The 19,631-nt window shown below is 36.2% G+C and overlaps 1 protein-coding gene across 1 annotated transcript; it reads right to left on the bottom strand.

Moving 5' to 3' along the window:
* Positions 1-12,773: 12,773 nt before the first annotated feature.
* On the bottom strand, positions 12,774-13,814 carry LOC100372373 (somatostatin receptor type 2-like). The gene has a single exon (XM_078010056.2). It carries the CDS (start codon positions 13,812-13,814, stop codon positions 12,774-12,776), a length of 1,041 nt encoding a protein of 346 aa, XP_077866182.2.
* Positions 13,815-19,631: the final 5,817 nt, after the last annotated feature.

Below are 19,631 nucleotides of genomic sequence, written 5' to 3'. Positions count from 1 at the left end.
GCGGATTCAGTCCAGCAGAATTACTTATGAATCGCAAACTCAGAACCAAACTCCCAGTCGTGCCAGAAAATCTAGAGCCGGTTGTTCCTGATCGCAATTTGCTAAGATCTAAGGAAGAACATATTCGTCTTCGTACAAAGACAAACTTTGACAGTCGTCATCGAGTCAAAGAACTTTCACTACTACCACCGGGAGGTGAAGTATGGATTCCAGACCGAAAGGATAGTGGAATAGTAGAATCACAAGTACATGACAGATCATACTTGGTGAAAACTTCTACTGGTAGTTTTCGCAGAAATCGTGTTCAACTGAATAAACTTCCAGCTGACAGTGTGAAGACTCCACGAGACTCTGCAACAGACAATACTGAACTTAGAAACCCTAAAATACACTCTCCAGTAAAATCACATAGTGTAACAGAGCCCATTAAATTTGATACTAGTGTTATGAAACACCCCTATATAACCCGTTCGGGCAGAGTATGCAAACCCAATTCTAAGTATACTGACACTTAACATGCATGTATTCATATTGCAGAAACTATAGTTGGATTGTTATTCCCTATATGTTATTTTGGCATGAGCCAATGTGTTAAACAGTTATCTAGTTCGAAATATTTCCTGTGTTACAGTTCCACATTCGATGTAATTTTATATTTTCTAGTTTGGCAGAATCGTTTATGCTTGTTTTAGGACACTTGAAAGCCATATACATATGCAAACAGTGGACTAAACATAAAGAAAGGGAGATGTGGTGTAAGCCCTATAGTTTTCCCATAAGGCATTGCTTTGAGCATGCTCGGTTGGGTTACTTGTAATATGGCGCCCGATTTGTAATAAATATTGTTCGTCCAGTTATCTGTCTAGTATTGACTCGGGTTTCAGCCATCCTAACACGACAAGGAGGTTGGGTGAAATTAGTGCTATACATCAAGGCCTTTATAAAAATACGATCGGCCAAGATCTATCATTCTGAAGCACGCCAGAGACAGACAAAATGCTGTTTTAAATATTGACACCGTTCGTATTTTTTAAATGAGTTAAACAATAAATAAATTGTATGCTGCTTAAGATGTGATCGATCGAAACAGACTCGTTTTGCAAATTTTAACGGCTACGTTCTGTTGAAGATATGAAACTTCACTTTTGGAATTATTACCGAAGATAATGTGCGACAGCAATAAAACAACAACAACATTTGGTTATGTGAAATAGAGTAGCATTCATGACCAATCAGTAGTGTTGTATCGTCTTCTTCGTCAACTGAACGTTACAACCCGGACCTGCTCGTCGATAATTGTTGCAAATGTCATTTCTTTCTCTCTGGTCAACGAATCCAGAATCAATTGGTTATAAGTACGTTATTACCAAACGCTTCAGCGTGGTATTAAGAGTTTGTTTTCAGGGGTGGGTGATACCAAGGTGGGAAATGGATGCACATATGGGGTTAATTCCTTGAATTGCAATGTAGAGGGTTCAGGCTGAAATACAATATATAGTGTTTTCATGTTTCGTCTGATATTTCTGTGGTATTCTGCTGCTGTAAGTAATGCACGATTTGTTCCGAAATTCAGTATATTGTGTGTATTCCAGGGTTATTCGTTTTTTGCTGAAAAAACCCCTATTTTTTAGTGGCAGAGTCGAATAGTCTCACTCCCACTGGGAAATCTGCATTGTTGCTTGAATGTGAGCTAATTAAACACATTTTCCAGACCGGCGAAAGAGTATGCAACAGCCAATTTTAACAGCCTGTCACATGATTTTACTCTGAATGTCAACATGAAAAGAGGCTAGTCCATTTTACGCAGGAGTAATTGGGAGTAGAATATGTGAGGGATAGTATCAACAGAGATGTGTATAGTGAAAAGTAATATCTATCCTTCATTTGCATCTCTGAGCATTTCTGTTTTAGTATATTGGTTTGAAAATGTTGAACTTGTATGATTTGCAATGTGTTTTTTTACTGGGACTCCCCTATTGATCGAATCCCGGGTTTGAACGAGAACGGCACACCACGTGATTCGTTTGAATACAATGTTGATGGCAAACATGCCGTGTTACTGCGGTACTCCACTGACGGGATGACTTACTAGTACTGCATGCTACAACTTCGCTTGTGATGTTGCTTGTTAGCCATGGATTAAATGAATCTTGATTACCAGTCAAATGTTGCTCATTTGACGTTGGTAATCTTTATTTGGAACTGAGTAACTTCCTGGTACTTCGTACTATGATAGAAATCAGTCAACATACATCAAGTTCTCTCAATCGTAGTATTCCATGTGATGTACACCTAATATGCCAAAAATGGTGCTGAACGATTTGAACTGAATAAAAATAGCAAACGAAAATTTGTTTACAAAATAAAAATACTTCGGTTGCCAATGAAAACCGGTAAAAAACAAGCAATATGTTTTCGGCTGTTATCATGGTAGGACATGAACGTGAAGCTAACGTTTGTTTATAACTAAAACCGGGCACCTTATACGAGGTTCGCAAAATAACATGGCAGTCATTAGAAGTCACTTTCTTTTATTGTTAGGACGTATTCAGCCGTTAAATGTATTATTTCCAACCGTTTTGCGATAGTATTTTCTAGATTGGAGGCAGCATTTACATTTTATTCAAAGTTCAAAGCTGCGTTGGGATTACGTTGACAGTGGTAACAATGTCGGCGCCGGTGATCTCTTACCAGTGCGCAACGTAGCCAAAATAAAAGGCATGATCATTTGGGCACTGCTATTACAAGACTGGTAGGAGGCAATACATTTGGCGAAAGTATTCAAAAAACAGATTTTGGCTGTTGCCATGGTAGCGGTGGGTCAGGATTGTTTTTCCAATTAGTGATGGTACGACCTGCCTGTCAAGTATGAACAAAATCAGCCAAGCCAAAAAAAATCACAGAAGAGTTAAAAACCATTCCTGCTGAACAGTTACTCTAACTTCGGGGTCAACTTTCTCATTAATGAAAAAAGATATCAAAAATTCAAATAGTAACTTTTTGCCCACACTCAAGCCGAGTACAATGAGCTATGTCTGAGGTGTTGTATCACAGGGAGTTGAACAAACTTATGTATTTTAATAAATTATTGAATAATAAAATGTTATATAACTTTTCTTTTACCCCCTCCCCTTCCTGGTATCTATTTCAAGTATTTTTGTCAGGTTCAAATCGTTCATCAGCATTTTTGGCATGTTAGACAGGCCCGTAGTTTGGGGGGTTCGGGAGGTTCGGACGAACCCCCTAAATTTTGTAAGAGAATAGAATTATGATCGTAGATTAGAACATAATGAACAGTATTAAAGGGGAACTAAATAGAGCCTATTTTGGCGTTTGTATTTATCAAGTTATGTATATTGATTATAAATTTGAAAAAAAAAATTAAAAAAATGATTATCTTCAGAGTTATGATGATTTAAATATGAGAAACCATAAACCTGCGAAGGACTTCCGTTTGCGCCATCTTGCCATAAAAAAACGCCCTCATATGGTATAAACAGGTAAGGTAACAAAGCATGATGACGAAATAGTATCTGATTAAATATAAGCAACTTAGGGAGCCATAGCTGGCTGGACTGGTGAATTGACTTCTAGTCTAGGTTGTTTCGACTTTTACGTTAATGTTATTTACAAGCATATCAACATACAAACATTATGGATGTGCGATTGATCGAGACAGGCATTTTGTTTTGTTTTTTGTCTAACTGTCTAATAAATGCTGTTTCCAGTACTGCACTGTGCGGCGTGCAAATTATTCAAAGTATGGATGCTGGAGTATGCAATCTTGAGTTCGTAGGGTGGTGGTGGAAACATTTTCGTCCATGTATTCACGGGGCTGCACTGGCAAATCATGGGACAAGCGTCACAGGAACACCAAGCAGATTGTTTACAGACTTCCGTGTAATTTGAAATAAAACTTTCATCCGAACAAGGGGCATCGTCAACGATATACTCTCATCACTCACACTGGACTGATCTGAATCTTCACAGTATACCGTACTTCCCTGATCATAAGCCCGGGGGCATGAACACGTAAAGGAAAAGTAAGGGATGAGCTTATACTCGATTTTGTTTCGGGTTAAACACTGTAACCATCTTGCAAACAACGAAAAATCATCCAAAAAAAAAAATATTCGTTCACCACGCCGGGCTCGGGAAAATAATACTTATTTTTGAAAAAAAAAATGCGTCATTGATTTGAACGATACTTACAATGAAGAAACAAACATGTTCATAAAAAACACACACATTATATTACAATACGATTTACATACCGTCTGAATTTACGGTGAAATAATGGGTAGGGTCTGTGAGGAAACAGTGGACGAAGGCATTTATCATTATCTTCGTTTTGGTATGTTTTCGATCGTACGCAAACTCTCGACGCAAAACAATTTTCCACCATGAGGTTTTTCAGCACGATTTGAGCTGGAACAACTTCCTTTGACATAACAGGTCATGTCTTTCATTAACCAATCAAAATGATGTGTCGTAATGATGAAATTTTCCGATTATTGACGATGATTTTTTAGCGCAATGCGGAAGTGAATTACCGCAATGTTAAAATGCGATCTGTAGCACTGATTGCAACGAAAAAAAGATGATTTTTTCCCCTAAAAACTGGCGATTCGCAATTTCCGAGATATAAACGACGGTTAATAGTAACCGTGGGTAAACTGAGTGTGGAGGAAGAATTTAAATACCTTTCTCGGTCGCCAACATGTCTCATCGTTCACCCTAGGCCTTTCATGATAGTCTCAAAGTAAACCATGCCCAATAACCAGATACACGCCTTGACGATCACATTTTTGGCTTTTCGAAGGCTACTACTCAAAGAAATATGGATTACTCCAGAATTGCAACATCGATGTTTATCCTGAGTAAATGACAGAATAGAAACGATGCGAATCACGTTGTGTACGTTCGCCATGTACTCTGAACTTGAAATTAATGCGAGTTTTCTCATAAAACTAAAAGCATGAACCAAACTAACATGCCAATCACGATTATTATGAAATGAAACACACCTTTTACACGCATATTTTAAAGAATATCGTCGACGCCCAGTAAAAACCAATAAATAAATACCAAGTAAAAACATAGGGATGGGCTTCATACTCGGGAGGGGCTTACGATCGGGGAAGTACGGTACTTTAACGCAATTGGGCTTTCACTCTCAGAATACTGTGTTTCAAACGCATAAGGCTCTATCTAACCCAAGTTTTAAAAAGCACATTGTACATATAAAAGTTGAGTTTATACTAATAGTACAAAATGCTTAGCAGCATGAACGGCTATGTACAATGGCGTATACGAATGCGATCAGATACTAAAACGTCATAGCTTTGAAAAGTACCCGGATGTTAAATATGTTCGTTCGTTAATTATTCCCCTCCATGAATGGCCTCCATGGCAAGCACTTCAAATGCCTATCCAAGCTACAGTTATAATTAAAACAAAATTAAACCACTGCAATATTATTTCGAATACAGTTTAGAATATACACAACTATAAATTAAGGCCGCATTTAGGTTCGCTTTAATTAAAATATTTTTCATCGTTTAAATCACTTGACTCAGTGAGGTAACTATCAGACTCAGCCGAAATTGTATAGTAATTACGGATTTTAAATGTCAATGGTGAAGTTACGCCGTGTCAGCTCAACAACAGCAAATAAAAAAAAGTTGTTTTAAATGGGCAAGCTTTTATTCGGTGATTCCGCGATGGTGTAATGAAGATCGCGTTCAAGCAGCTGATGTTAAATATTAAATAATAATGTAATGGTATTCACTCATTGAAGGATGTGGTGCCGTTTGTTTTATGCTAGTGTTCGCTCAATTACTAAAGTGTGGGGATCGAACGGGATTGACACGACAACACGACACAGTACTTTCCTAATTTGGTTCATTAGTTTTGTTTTCTTCAAGTTAATGATGGCATATATACTGTTTTGTTATGTGTATTAGCCAAACGTAGTCAAATTATTGTATTAGTATGTGTAGCCTGTGTTATTGGACAATAGTGTACAGCTACGGGTTAAACAGATCATTAAAACAATGATTTAAGAAAGATTTATCATCACGAGTTGTATAGATCGTAGAGCATCTTGCAGCCAACAATTTACCCCCACAGTGTTGCTTCAGCACTGAAACTGTGCGATGAATCATATTTTTCAAACATATTTTTTTACACGTTTTTTGTTGTTGTGATGTCTTAAAAAAATTACTATATTTTTAGTGGGTTCATACAAAACAGATGTAGTCATTGAAGTCTATTGAGACCGCTGCTAAACTGCCACTATATGCATATTATTTTACCGCCCTCTAAAAACAGATTTACAGTGAACCAACAAATTTACATACATTTGTACCTTGGTGGTATGCCATTGGTTAGTGCATTTAATTTGTTTGATGCAATCATTGTGCCAGCTATTTCTTATGGTAGCGATATGGGTGTACGAAAATTCGGAAATCGAGAGGGTACAGACAACATTTTGCAGATATCTACCTAGCGTTAATAGTTGAGCAAACAATGTATCGATGTTGGACGAATGTGGAAGGCTGCCATTATGCTGTGGATATTTCAAGCGTTGTATCTCATATTGGTTAAAATTAAATAATAAATAGCTGGAACCCCAAAACATGTTATATCATGCTTAAACGGTTAGACAAGACCAGCAGACTTACTTGGAAAACCCATATAAAAATCTCCTGTTCAAATATGGTTTCGACATTGTCTGGTTTGAAAAACAAGTTGGAGATACTGCAAAGTTTTTGCTGTTTTGGCCATAAACATAATGTTGAATTAGGCAGACATACAAAAATACAGTTTGATCAATAAATTTGTTGTTTTTGCAGTGATACGTTTGAATTGAGCATGGTAGAGAATGAAATTCAATTTGTTTTTATATGTCCATTATATAATGATCTAAGGGCTGATCTTTTGTCAATACCCCTATGCAATTATGCAAATACTGACAGTCTGGGCTTACTTCGTCGCTACACAAACTGCCACACTATATATCAACCAGCTCTGTATCTTTTAAAAGTTTTCAAGCGACGAGATAAATATGAATCCAGCTTAACTTAGTACCATATGTTTACATGGATGTTGTATTGTTTTTAAAACGTGCTATGCACTTTTCTACCCATTACATTTTGTACGATGGGCTGAGGCCCTGTACAGAAATAAAATTACATAATACAAAATTTACTAATATTAAAATGAATAATTGTAGACAGATTTCGACATGAAATCGTGTCACTTTTATGTGCGCTAACATCTGCGAAGAACGAAAAACCTCTTGAGTAGCATTCTACCTTAAAATACTTGGACAATAATGCTAAGATACGTACAGTCTTGACTTTTTTGTGTACAACATTTTGCCGTGGTGGATCAAGGGTGTGGATGTGTTTGTCTGTGGGTGGGGAATGGCTCAGGGCCCCTTCTCAAAATGGTAAAATAGTTCAAAGATGTTATGTGAAATAACTTACCAACGTAACACAAAGTAAACCAATTGAATTTAAAACCGAGAATATAAAAATGTCTGTAACAGAGCTCAATTTTTGAATATTCACACGTTTCACATCAAATATATTATTGTTGTTTCGAACCCCCTATTCAAAAGTTCTGGCTACGGGCCTGTATTAGATGTACATCACATAGAATACTAGGATTGGGAGAACTTACTGTTTGTTGACCACCTGGAAACTGAGTTTTATAAATCTTGAAGGACTCTCGGAAGATCCACCCGCTGCCTGGACCCGCAGTAAAATCTCCGATTAATATGGAGCCGCAACCATCAACATCGATATACCATGAGGTTTCTGCTGGCGACGTTGCGGCGTTACTCAGTTCCAAATAAAGATTACCAACGCCAAATTAGCAACATTTAACCGGTAACCAAGACTCAGTCTATCCACGACCAGCAAGCAACATCACAAACGAAGTTGTAGTGTGCAGCCCACGAGTCAGCGACGACCGATGTCAACGAAAGTCATTCCGTCAGTGGAGTACCGCAGTTGCACGGCATGTTTGCCAATGCACAGATCTGTGGAGGAACTTTTAACTTCAACATAAACCGTGTATCGTAGTCGCCCAGTTTAAGTTCTGGTTCTGTCGTGGTCCCAACTAAAGGGCGACAGTCGTCGTGTCGCGTCCTGTTCGATATGGGACTCATAGCGACGTATATAACGCGTGTAAAATACATTGTTTATTTACATGAAATTCGAACACGCGCTGCGCTACGACCACCGCGCTTAAACATCCACGAGTTATTTATTCGGACAATGACTCAAATTAGACGTCTGATTATTTTATTTTCACACGTACAGCGACACGCGTTCTACACTGACAAGCGTTGCTAGGTCGCAGCACTGTCTTGGAGCATATTAATGGGCAATTGGGTTCCCCGACCTAAATTTCTATCCCGGTTTGTTGCACGTTCTTTTTTTAATATGAAATAATCAAATATGGGACATATGTATAATAACAGAACCCCACACCCTCCCCGTGGCTTCGCTCGTGAAAGTACGGCAGCAGGATACACCGCATCACTCGTGAAAATAACTTCCATACGCAATGAAAGCCACGGGGAGGGTATCTGTCATAATACTTCATTATCACTGAAAACATTTTCCCCCTGAAATAAATTCCAGTGAATATGCCATTTCCCTCATACTCTATTGAGACACAGCGCAGTGAAAATTGGATTCACATGTAATGCTTGAAAACATGTCAGCAAAAATAAATTACAGTAAGTGAAATTCTACGTGACTTCATAATAGTTGGAAATGAACACATTACACCCGACCCTACCACTCCATATACAATGTAAACTACACCCCAAAACATTCTTTCACCCACAGTTACTACCGTGTTTCACCAGTGTATTCTATTTGACGTCAGGAGAAATTGAAATAAACAAATTAATTATAATTTCAGCCTCTAGTTGACCACTGATTAAATAAACTACCTCGTCTTTATGTCAACTTGCAGTTATTCGTTGCCTACATCAGTGACTTCAAAATATATGTTTCAATCCCAGGAATTTCACTCGCTGTTAATTGCATGGGAGTGCCAGTCTTTAATGAATTTCTATTGTCATGTCAATTTCTTATTCAATCCTATAGATTTCTCATTGTTTGGTAACTATTTGCTGCAAATGCAACAAAAATCAATATAAAAAATATTACCCACACAGTATTCTACAGGTTACTTGTTTTAGAATGATTTTGATTTGGTTTCACGTGATAGTTAGTCTGATTGTAACACGATCTAAATCTAACGTTAAGCCTATAAATACTAGTATACAGAGAATCGGCAGTTCTGAGTTACCTATTCTGCATAACTGTTACAAATGAATTTTCACGCTCAAACCACATTGGAAACTAGGCAACTCGGTGATTGAACCTTTCAGCACAGCACTCTCCGATATACACCCGTATACCCATCGTCAGATTCTAACAGTTCAACGAACCAATGCGTGACCGTGTTAGGAAAAGCTGTCCGTGACCTCAGTTATATTGAATGATTTCACAACAACTTGCACCAATTCAAACTAATAGATTTAAACTAATAGATTTTGTCGTAGCAGAGTAGCAGATATTAAGTTTACTCGAGAAGCCACTAGTTTGTAGTCTCGTTCACGACCCCCGGAAACAAAACTTATGACGTCTAATTAAATTTAGACCCCAAGTGAGTCCCCATAATCGGCAAAGCAGTAGAGCAGTCACTCTATAATGGATTATGAAACACGTGGCTGTACCTCATTTGGAATGTTTTTTGTTTATATATATAATGTTGTCCATGTCTAGCCATTTACTATTTAAACACTTTGAAAGAAATTAGTATTTGCACAAAAGTAATTTTAGAGTTACCCTGTCACTGTCTTCATTGTTAAAAAGGCGAAAGCACAACAAAGGATGACATTTAGAAGTATATGAAATCATCTTATTGTAATCTGAATATAATTCTTAAAAGCGCCTCAAGATACATTCAAAGTGTCTGGCAGTATATTGTTAAAGCGAAATGCAATTTGATCGCCAGTCACATTTTACTAATAGCTTATGACCCACAGTTGATTGATAGATCTAAAAATCGTCGAATAATCTAGTCACAGAGACCATTACCCAATCGAAGCAAATCTAAATGTAAATTAAAATATCTAATAATTCCATGATTATTTTGCCGCATTTAGATGAAAACATATCAAAGAAAATTCTACTGAATCATGATGTAGTCAATTTTAAAATGTTGACCATTTTATATAATAATATCTGCAGAGACTCACATGACACTAAATCGTGACAATTTCAAGAGACAGTGAATGGTGAGGCTGGTCATCATGTTTTCCAAGCATACTCTCATTGGAATATGTCTTTATTGTCATGCGATCTAATCGTATGTCATGGGATCTGATGTGCGTGCAGGCAAGCGACAGAGAAATAGAAGCATTTCGATTGTTTTATGGTGAAGTACGTTATAACTTTAGGTACCCCCGGGTCATGTCTCGTGTAGAATGTATGTAGCTTGTCATATATCCTCGCAGAGATACAATGATCACGAATTCGATAAAAGCGATGTAGCAAAAAGTATGCACGTTCTCACAGTGACACAATATTGACAGAACTGACGCTAGTTCGTGGAAGAACAAAGTTTTATTTATGTTTTTCCATTTTAATCCGGGCGTTCTATTGGTATCATTTAAATGTTTCCATATGAGAGTGAATCATGACCGAACATGACAGTTTTCCAGCTATATGTACGATATGTGATAGTTTATTCCTCAACTACCTGCCAAACTCTGCACAATTGTGATGAGCGTGATGACAATCTTGTGATGCTCTTGATAAAAACCGTTATTTATGTGTGATGAATATTTCTGGAGAGCAGACATAGATACTACAACGAACCCAATTTAATATAAACAGCTAGAAACACAAATTATCATAACAATAATTAGGGAAAACTCAGAATCTCATATGTGTATATATGATATCTACTACCCTATGAAAAACATCACGATAAGAATGGGCTCTATACAGCTGACTGTTCACATTCAACCATGGGGTCGGTCGGCCAACATTCTCAGCCGCAAGGACGAATATCTATTTTACCACGTGCCGCGTACACTGTAAAAGTCTTCTATACGGTTTCTTGTAATTCTACTCCGTGTAGACGATGCAAATACCAGTTTTATTGAAAACCGCTATAACCCACAACACGTCGACATGAATACATTCAATCACAGGAGCGAATAAAGCTTCACGCATTCACAATTATTGTATGTCACATTGTATATTGCCTTGTTTTGATACACGAGTTAGATTCATAGTAATATTTGATATACGTCTGTTGCTACAAAGTCAAAAAAGGTTGCAGGGGAACATTCAATATAATCAACAATTTGCAAGAAATTAATGTAAGGACTCTTTGCGTTAAAAAAAATGTTACGATTTATATACACAGTGTATACCGACTGTAAGTTGATTAAAACTATTTTTATTACCTTCATTCAAAATTGACACTACTTGAGAAACAAATAAGATTAAAAAACTCATACACTTTTTCAGTACTATATAATTTATCATATATGTGATACCACATCCATTATTCAAGGACAGTTTTCTTAGGCCATATAGATTATGCGGCTTGTAGGTAATCCTGCGACCATTATAAAGGTCTCCATATTCAAATATCCCTTCTAATATCAGCTTATTAACTGCAGTACAGTGCATTGCATCACTTAATAATGTGATATGGGATGAGATGTATTTTAATCATGATATGTACTATTAGTGATTTCAATTCTTTGAAAAATAGTAGGTGCCTCTCATTTTGTGTATTTGTAGTGAATTCAAACATAACTGTGAGCTTGGTTGAATTATGTAATTGTTGTTTCCGTAGAACGTCTGATATCATATAACAACTAGAAAGCACTCAAAGAGCGCAGACCTCCGCCAAGCAGGTTATTTCCTTATATAGTGTCACTTACACATTTTATCTGCATTCTTTAATTCCTTAAGATATGCGTTCATCATTTAAACCTATATAACTGTTACTTCAATTGTTGTTTCCATGGCAACCAGATCTACATCTCTGTCATCATTTTTCAACTTGGAACCAACTCATTTTCTTATATGAATTCATTCAAATTTGGTTAATATAAATACAACTTCTGAAAATATCATGAGAATTCATCCAATAGAGAATTGTCCATAACCTGTGTTTTAAAAGTAAAATCATTCCCTAAAAAGTTTCCATGGTAATCGTACCTATATATAATGGGTTCGTGCTTGTATCAAGAACAGTCACTCTCGAAAATTGTATAAGAATTCATCTATAATCCTTTGATTCCCGAATCTGCTGCTGCCATGGCAACTATTTCCAAATCTCTACTTAATTATAATCATTTTAAAAATGAAAAATCATTACTGTTTCCGGGGTAACCGTACCCATATCTGTATCAAAACATGGATTAGTTTGTGCTTGTATCAAGGCAAGCTCCCTAGAAATGTTATGAAAATCCATTTGTAACTTTTTTAATTTTTCTACTGACAGACAAATCAATGCTACCGGAAACATAAACTTCTTGGCGGAGGTAACATGAAAAAATAACCGAGAGCATTGACTTATTAAATTTTATCGTACTAATGCAAAATTTTATAGATATACTCGCCACATATGACATATATATCTTTCTTCAAGTCTGTAAGGCATCGTTTCTTAAAAATTCGAGGTTTATTAAGATAATTCATGATATTAAATATTAATCAGAAAGCCCCCATTTCAGTCACCATTGGTTGACGTGCTCTAGCGTGACTTGTTGATGTGTTACCAGCATTTGCTTGAATAACGCTTACTGGTGACACCTTTCTGCTACAGCATTTAAATGCCTTTTTCACGTTCTTTCTGAAATTTTCACTCAGAAAGGTGTAGAGCACAGGATTTAAACAGCTATTTACATACGTTAAAGAAATGAACAACACTGCTATGACCTTTCCCGTGTTTTGTTCAATAGGAACACTATAATATGATAGCATGATGAAAATCCAAAATGGCAGCCAGCAAAGAAAAAAACAAATAACAATAATGAGGACCATTCTAGCGACTCGTCGTTTCGATTTTTTAGAGTCAGTACTCTGTGGTAAAGGGTTGTTATTGTCCGTATGTAATAAAGTAGATGTTATCGATAAATAGCAGAATGTAATTAACACAAATGGTATAGGAAAGGCTAGAATGAAAACTGTTGTTGTATAGGCTGTCTGTGCTTTGAATGACATTTTATTCTGACAGAAACGTATGACAAAATCGCCGAAGGCAACCTCAGATTCATGGGTAAATATGAATAACGGCAATGCAACTGTCAAGCTAACAGCCCATATTACAATTATAATCGACTTGGCACACATATCTGAACGATATCCTAGCGACTTTACGGGAAAGACCACAGCAAAGAACCTGTCAATACTCATAACAGAGAGCGTGAATATAGAGGCTAACATAGTACAAATATCCAGAGTATCTCTGAGTCGACAGCCTACTTCGCCGAACTTATTACCTATGACGAGAAATTCTACTGCGTACAACGGACTACACAGTACAAATACGAGGTCTGCACAAGACAGGCTAAGAATATACACGTTGGTAGTTGTCTGCACTTGACCTTTCCTGGCAATGACATATATCGTTAATAGATTACCAGGAACCCCAGTGACAAATATCAAAGTGAACGCAATAGTCACAATGGTATCAAGCACAGGTGTCTCAGGTATCGTTGGAAAAGCAAGGGTCATATTCGTTGCATGAGCCATTCTGACGAGGTTCTTGTTGTTGATGGTGTTGTTGTAATGGTATTGCAAGAAACTTCACAATATCGTATCTACATGGAAGAACACATGTTACAACATTAGGCATTGACCGTTCACGTTTAGTAAATTATATCGAAGTAGTTTGTTGAATTAACGTGTTTGGTATTAATAAAACAAAAGAAATATACTTACGTGTCAATAGTCGTTATTGTCCACAAACTAATCACAGTTCAGTAATGATGTAACGTAGTGCACCAATTGAATTATCTATAACTTCCTGTAATAAAACAAACAGATGACTCATATTCCAATGATCTGCGTCTTTAGGGGATACAGTTAAGTTCATTCTAGATCGAATTATTAACAATGTGCTCACGGGAGTGAATTCAATCATATCTATACAATTACTACACATATCATTGCAACCCAAAACCGTTAGAGGCAGGACACGACACGACACTTAGGGGAAATGTCAGTTTATAATAAAATGCTATAGAATTCTTTCTTGAGTAAAATTTTCGTTTAATGTGACAGTTTTGATGATGTATACTAACAGCCATATATAAATGATGTCCGACAAACAACTTCAATTGTTACCTTTCTATTGAGACACCGTTCCCAAATGAAAGTGTTCATAGTGTACAAGTAATATATTGATTATAAAAATGACAACAACCTAGGCCAAAAGTTTTAAATATACCCGAATTATTGTTATTACTAACATCGTACAGAACAATTAGACAATTTAGTCGGTCAGTGTCGGCGGCTGTGCGCTGGGCTTTCATTTGCAATGGTTGTATCCATTTAATTGTGAACGGTTGGTTCATAATTTGTCGAATCGACCTAATGTTTACATTATCTGTGTAACCAAGAAAATGTTAATATATTTAAAAATACTAGAACCTGAAACTGAAAACGGCGACGCCTAAACAAAAATAAACTGCTGGATCTTATTTGTTTCAGATTGAAAAGGGAAATTAAATGAATTAGAGTGGACGGCTTTGTTACTATAAGAAGTAATTTCGCTCCGGTAATGCAAAATATTGATAGGTTTTCCTTGTCTTAACTAGGGCACTACTCAGAATAGACGAGGTGGACACATAGACGTGTGGCAGTGAAATGAATGAGATATTTGAATAACCTGGGAATGGGATGGATTAACAGAATAGATAACGGTGAGAATTGAATGGCATGGGGATTAATGATTCGTAGTCAGAATATTTCGCTGTAAATAATGCATTTTATGTGATTATATTGATATACATCAAAATGAGTACCACGATATATATAAGCTTTTTTGGAACCATATATAAATCACTCGCACCACTATAAATAACTCTTAGAAAAATTAAAGCATAAAAAATTAAATAAAAAAGGTTAGAATTGAAAAAAAGAGCCTAAAGGAACGCAGCTCATTTTCAAGTGTTTTATTTACCATTATATACACTTCAACATCTTCACTCAGCTGTTCTGTTTATAAATTCTGCTCACGTGTGTTTCAGTGTTTGGTTTGATCAAGCTTGAACAACTGTTTCTCAATACGTAACAGAAGAACAGTGTGAGACAGAGGAAAACTTCCAAAAAAAACCAATGCGCTAGTTGTTATAATATATCGAATGTAAACTAGTATGTATCAACTTTCTTTACATATCATCAACTGTGTTTCATCGCGCAATGGCACTAAAACGGGAGTCATTATGCAAGACAGAAACGTATAACCCGTTCGTAAACACTATTCCATTTTACACAGCCCTCTAGATAAAACAGAGGTCGTGATTTCGAATCCGAAAAAAAAATTCAACACGGCTTCAAAGATACTCACGACTGTGTAATAATATTGCGTCTAGTATTGCTTGCATTCGAGATCTAACTGATTTGCCCCGAGGATAAACACAAAAAAACATTATTATAGGTAACATACAGAGCCAGTATTTCCTGGGTCAGTGAATGAATCATAATGCGTAGAAACACATAACTGATACACACAGAGGTACACTGATTGATTAGTTTCGTTAGGCTTAACATTACAGTGAACATTATTATGCCCCTTAGTTTGGCAATAAGGTTATAACGTTATGCACGATAAGGGCTAGGGAGGAGTGAGGATGAAGTGCTTCAGTTTGTTTTTGTCAGTACTGTGCATGCAAATCTGCGTATTGCATCATAACTATTATAACAACATTATTGGAGCCCACGAATGGAAACATGGTAGTAGCCACCGTTCATCTGAAATCATTGCCACATCCACAAAGTACTTATGCTGAAAATGGTCTTATTTGACAATAAGAAATAATACCTCTCTACCGGATCAAAATATTTGTTTGTCAATCAAATCGATTCATCATTGTCTAACGGTTGCCATGGAAATTCGTACATAACTGTTTGATTAGTCTGGCAACGACAACATTCATGACAATCGGATTTAGTTTGCTTCGATAATGGCAATAATTGGTTCTTGTCTCAACAGCAATCCCTCCAAAAGACCTCATGAAAATTCGTACGCAACTTTTTGAGTTAATCAATAAACCAATATAATGCAATGGCGATAAATTTTCTCCCAAATATCCAACCGGATTCTTTTCTATACAGGTCATTGATTGATCCTTGTGTTATAGACAACCTCTCCCAGAAAAATCATGGATATTCGTCTACAATTTGATTAAAAAAAATCTCATTGGCGGGGGGGGAGGTAATAGCATTCTTTCTAATATCATCAATTGATTCTTGTGTTATGGGCAACCCTTCCTAGAATTTTTTTTTTTTTTTTAGATATCTTACTGACAGTCATACGATTTAACAGACGCATGCAAAAACAAGACCTTATTGGCGGAGCTAAATGATATTATTCTACCCCACAACACCTATGCTAATTCTATGTACATTAACAATATATATAATTTTGCAAATGCTATATCGGCAATCACGGTATACAATATATAAATGTGAGACAAAAAGAACAATATATCAGTTTTGTGACAAGTTAGACAGCTTTAACACTGTTTCGCACTCCATACGATCTATAAAAATGTGAATATGGCATAATTATGATTGATTCTTGAACTTATGTAGTCTATACATTACTATTGCTATGGGACAGTCTAACCAACCAACCTCACGCTAATTTTACGAGACCCTAATCACTACAAAAGCGTAATATAATACGAAATGGTCGAAGGACTTGTCCAGGTATCCTTGTATATTTCCAAAACACTACCCTGCATGTCTATCTTGGAATTTTGCTTGACTGAATTCGTTCATATATATATATATATATATATATGTGTGTGTTTCTTCAGTCACTCTTAACGGCGCAGTATGCGTCGTGACCGGAGATTTCACTAATCATATACATAAAAAGTGGTAACAAACAAGATAATTCTCTGACAGTATAGGACGGCGTATACCGTAAGCCATACAATGTAATGCATTTTTTTAAAAATATAACTATAATACCCATAAGGAACTGCGCAGCCGTAGTGGAAACTAAACCTACCAGGTTTCAGCTTACGTCTATTTTGTAAACCAATACTAGTATATAATTTCCTGACATGTTAACCATTCTGTAAAATCGCACATATTATATTCGAACAACAAATATGGTGGAAATCATTCAATATATTTGATGTATTGCGATGTTACTGGTTTTGCGTTTTTTTTTTTTTTTATAGTATTATGTTACTTAATGACGCATATATTGTAAAGTAGTACTCTTATAACTTAACCTTTACAAAGATACACTGCACATGTACAGTCATTTAGGAGAAGTGTATCAACTTCTCATGACATCCGTTTCCTCATAGGATTTACCGATTTAATACCCGGAGATTCAACTATGTTTCTAATACATATAATACAACGAGAGTAAAAAGTAGTTTGATCAATTTCAAGGCGCCTGATTGTCGTAAGATTATCATCGTACCCCGGGGTCAGTAATCCTATGTAATGGAAGATTTATGTAATGTAATATACATTATATGTTCTTTACCCGGAGCATAGCTTAAACAAAACGCAGTAAAGCATGTGTAGCATTAGTCAATTATTCACTTTTGTGCATGGTTCAGTGAAATGTCTACTCCATTTGAAATGTATTAATTGCCCCGGAAAATAGTTTTATTTTCAACTCTCTCAACTGATATCGATAGAACTATTAAATGTAGATGGGTTCTTTGAATGTATGTGACGTCCGTGCCCGACTCGATGATATATATTCACGTAAATTTCTGTTCAGGGCCTAAGCTCAAATGTGTGTCAAATTATCTATAAAGGATACCACTCCGCACACTAATAGGTTTCAGTTAAAGTGACATCGGGTCAAGGATCATTTCAAATTTACGACCTCTTAATTCATGAACAAAATCGATGTATTAAGTATTTCCAGTCCAAACTGTTGTTTATGGTCATGTTTTCAATGATCATGGTGCCAATGCACACGTTACATTACAAGTAAATAAGCAAGAAAAATGATGCTGACCTGATCCGTGTGTTTCAATGGGAAATTGCATTAGCTGTCTTTCAAATCCGAAAGGTCATTGAGTATAAAGTGTCGCGGGCTCTGGCAATACAACTAGTATTGCATTCTTCTAATTATTAAGTATAAATTGATTTATGCAAAAAACATAATATAATATATATATCAAAACTAAATACAGACACATACCTCATATACATATTCGTGGCTATGTAAGTAAGTACATGTGCAGATTTCATCTGACTTTAAAAGCAAAGGTCTATGACTGTTCCAGCTACCAAGAATTTTAACACATCGGAAACGTCTTTATGAGAAGTAAACACATGTTTGATTCACATAGAGAGACCGACAAAAATCTGGGCATTGGATTCACGTCGTCGAACAATATATACGGTTTGTTATTGTAAATGTATCCGTTAATATATCATCATTAACATCACTAGTTGTGATTCCAAGTAGTATATCGAGTTACAAAGAAAAAGAGCGAAGATGGTTTGGTCATTACCTGAAGAACCATATCCAATTACTAATCATCTGGAAAGTATGCAGGTGTAAGACTTCGCAGAATTGTAATTAATTATATCCTAAAGTGCTTTTTAGTGGGATATATGTAATATGTAGGTCACGTATTCAAGACTGAATAACGTCTTTGTGTTTGAAAAGCCTTTTACAAGACCGTATCTGATTGTTCATCTAACCGTGATACCTAACAGTTAGACCAATAAGAGAGCAGATTGTTTTGACTCAAACTACGGATCTGTATAATGTATAACATAGACACGTTTTTCTTGCTTTGTTTTGAAAATGTGTTTTCCAAAAAACCCATAATATTTTTTTTTACTTAAGATTATCTTTATGTGGAAAATTACATCACGCATCGTGTGATTGTTTGTCTGTCCTTGTGTATATGTTGTGAAACTGGTCAACTGGGGATGGATTAATACAGGGAATAATTACTACCTGTAACGCCGTCACTTGTTGTCTACTTGTATAATACTGTATATGACTTTCCGCAGGAGTAGTAAACACTGCGGCTAATTTGGCAATTTCCGCCAAATGTTAGTAAGTACAACCCTGCAAATTGACTGTGGAGTTACGCTATTTAGTTTTTTAAAGTGCACATTAACATATACAGGGTATCTCATGACTGACCCTACAATACCAGACCGATTAAACGAGTGTAGTAATGTTGTTGTTGCGATTGGGAAATATAAGTAGTTTTGGAGAATTCACTATATTTACGATTCCGGGGTTGCATTGGTAACAAAATTATCTTATCAATTTTGGAGTTCATCCAAATCCCAAAAAGATGGTTACAATAGGACCAGTTGGTATCGCTCATTACCAATAAG

Source organism: Saccoglossus kowalevskii, chromosome 8 (assembly GCF_978046115.1).
Source record: "Saccoglossus kowalevskii chromosome 8, keSacKowa6.1, whole genome shotgun sequence".
NCBI classification, from domain to species: Eukaryota; Metazoa; Hemichordata; class Enteropneusta; family Harrimaniidae; genus Saccoglossus; species Saccoglossus kowalevskii.
Note: the sequence above shows the minus strand (reverse complement) of the source record. Positions and strands in the feature narration are given on the sequence as shown.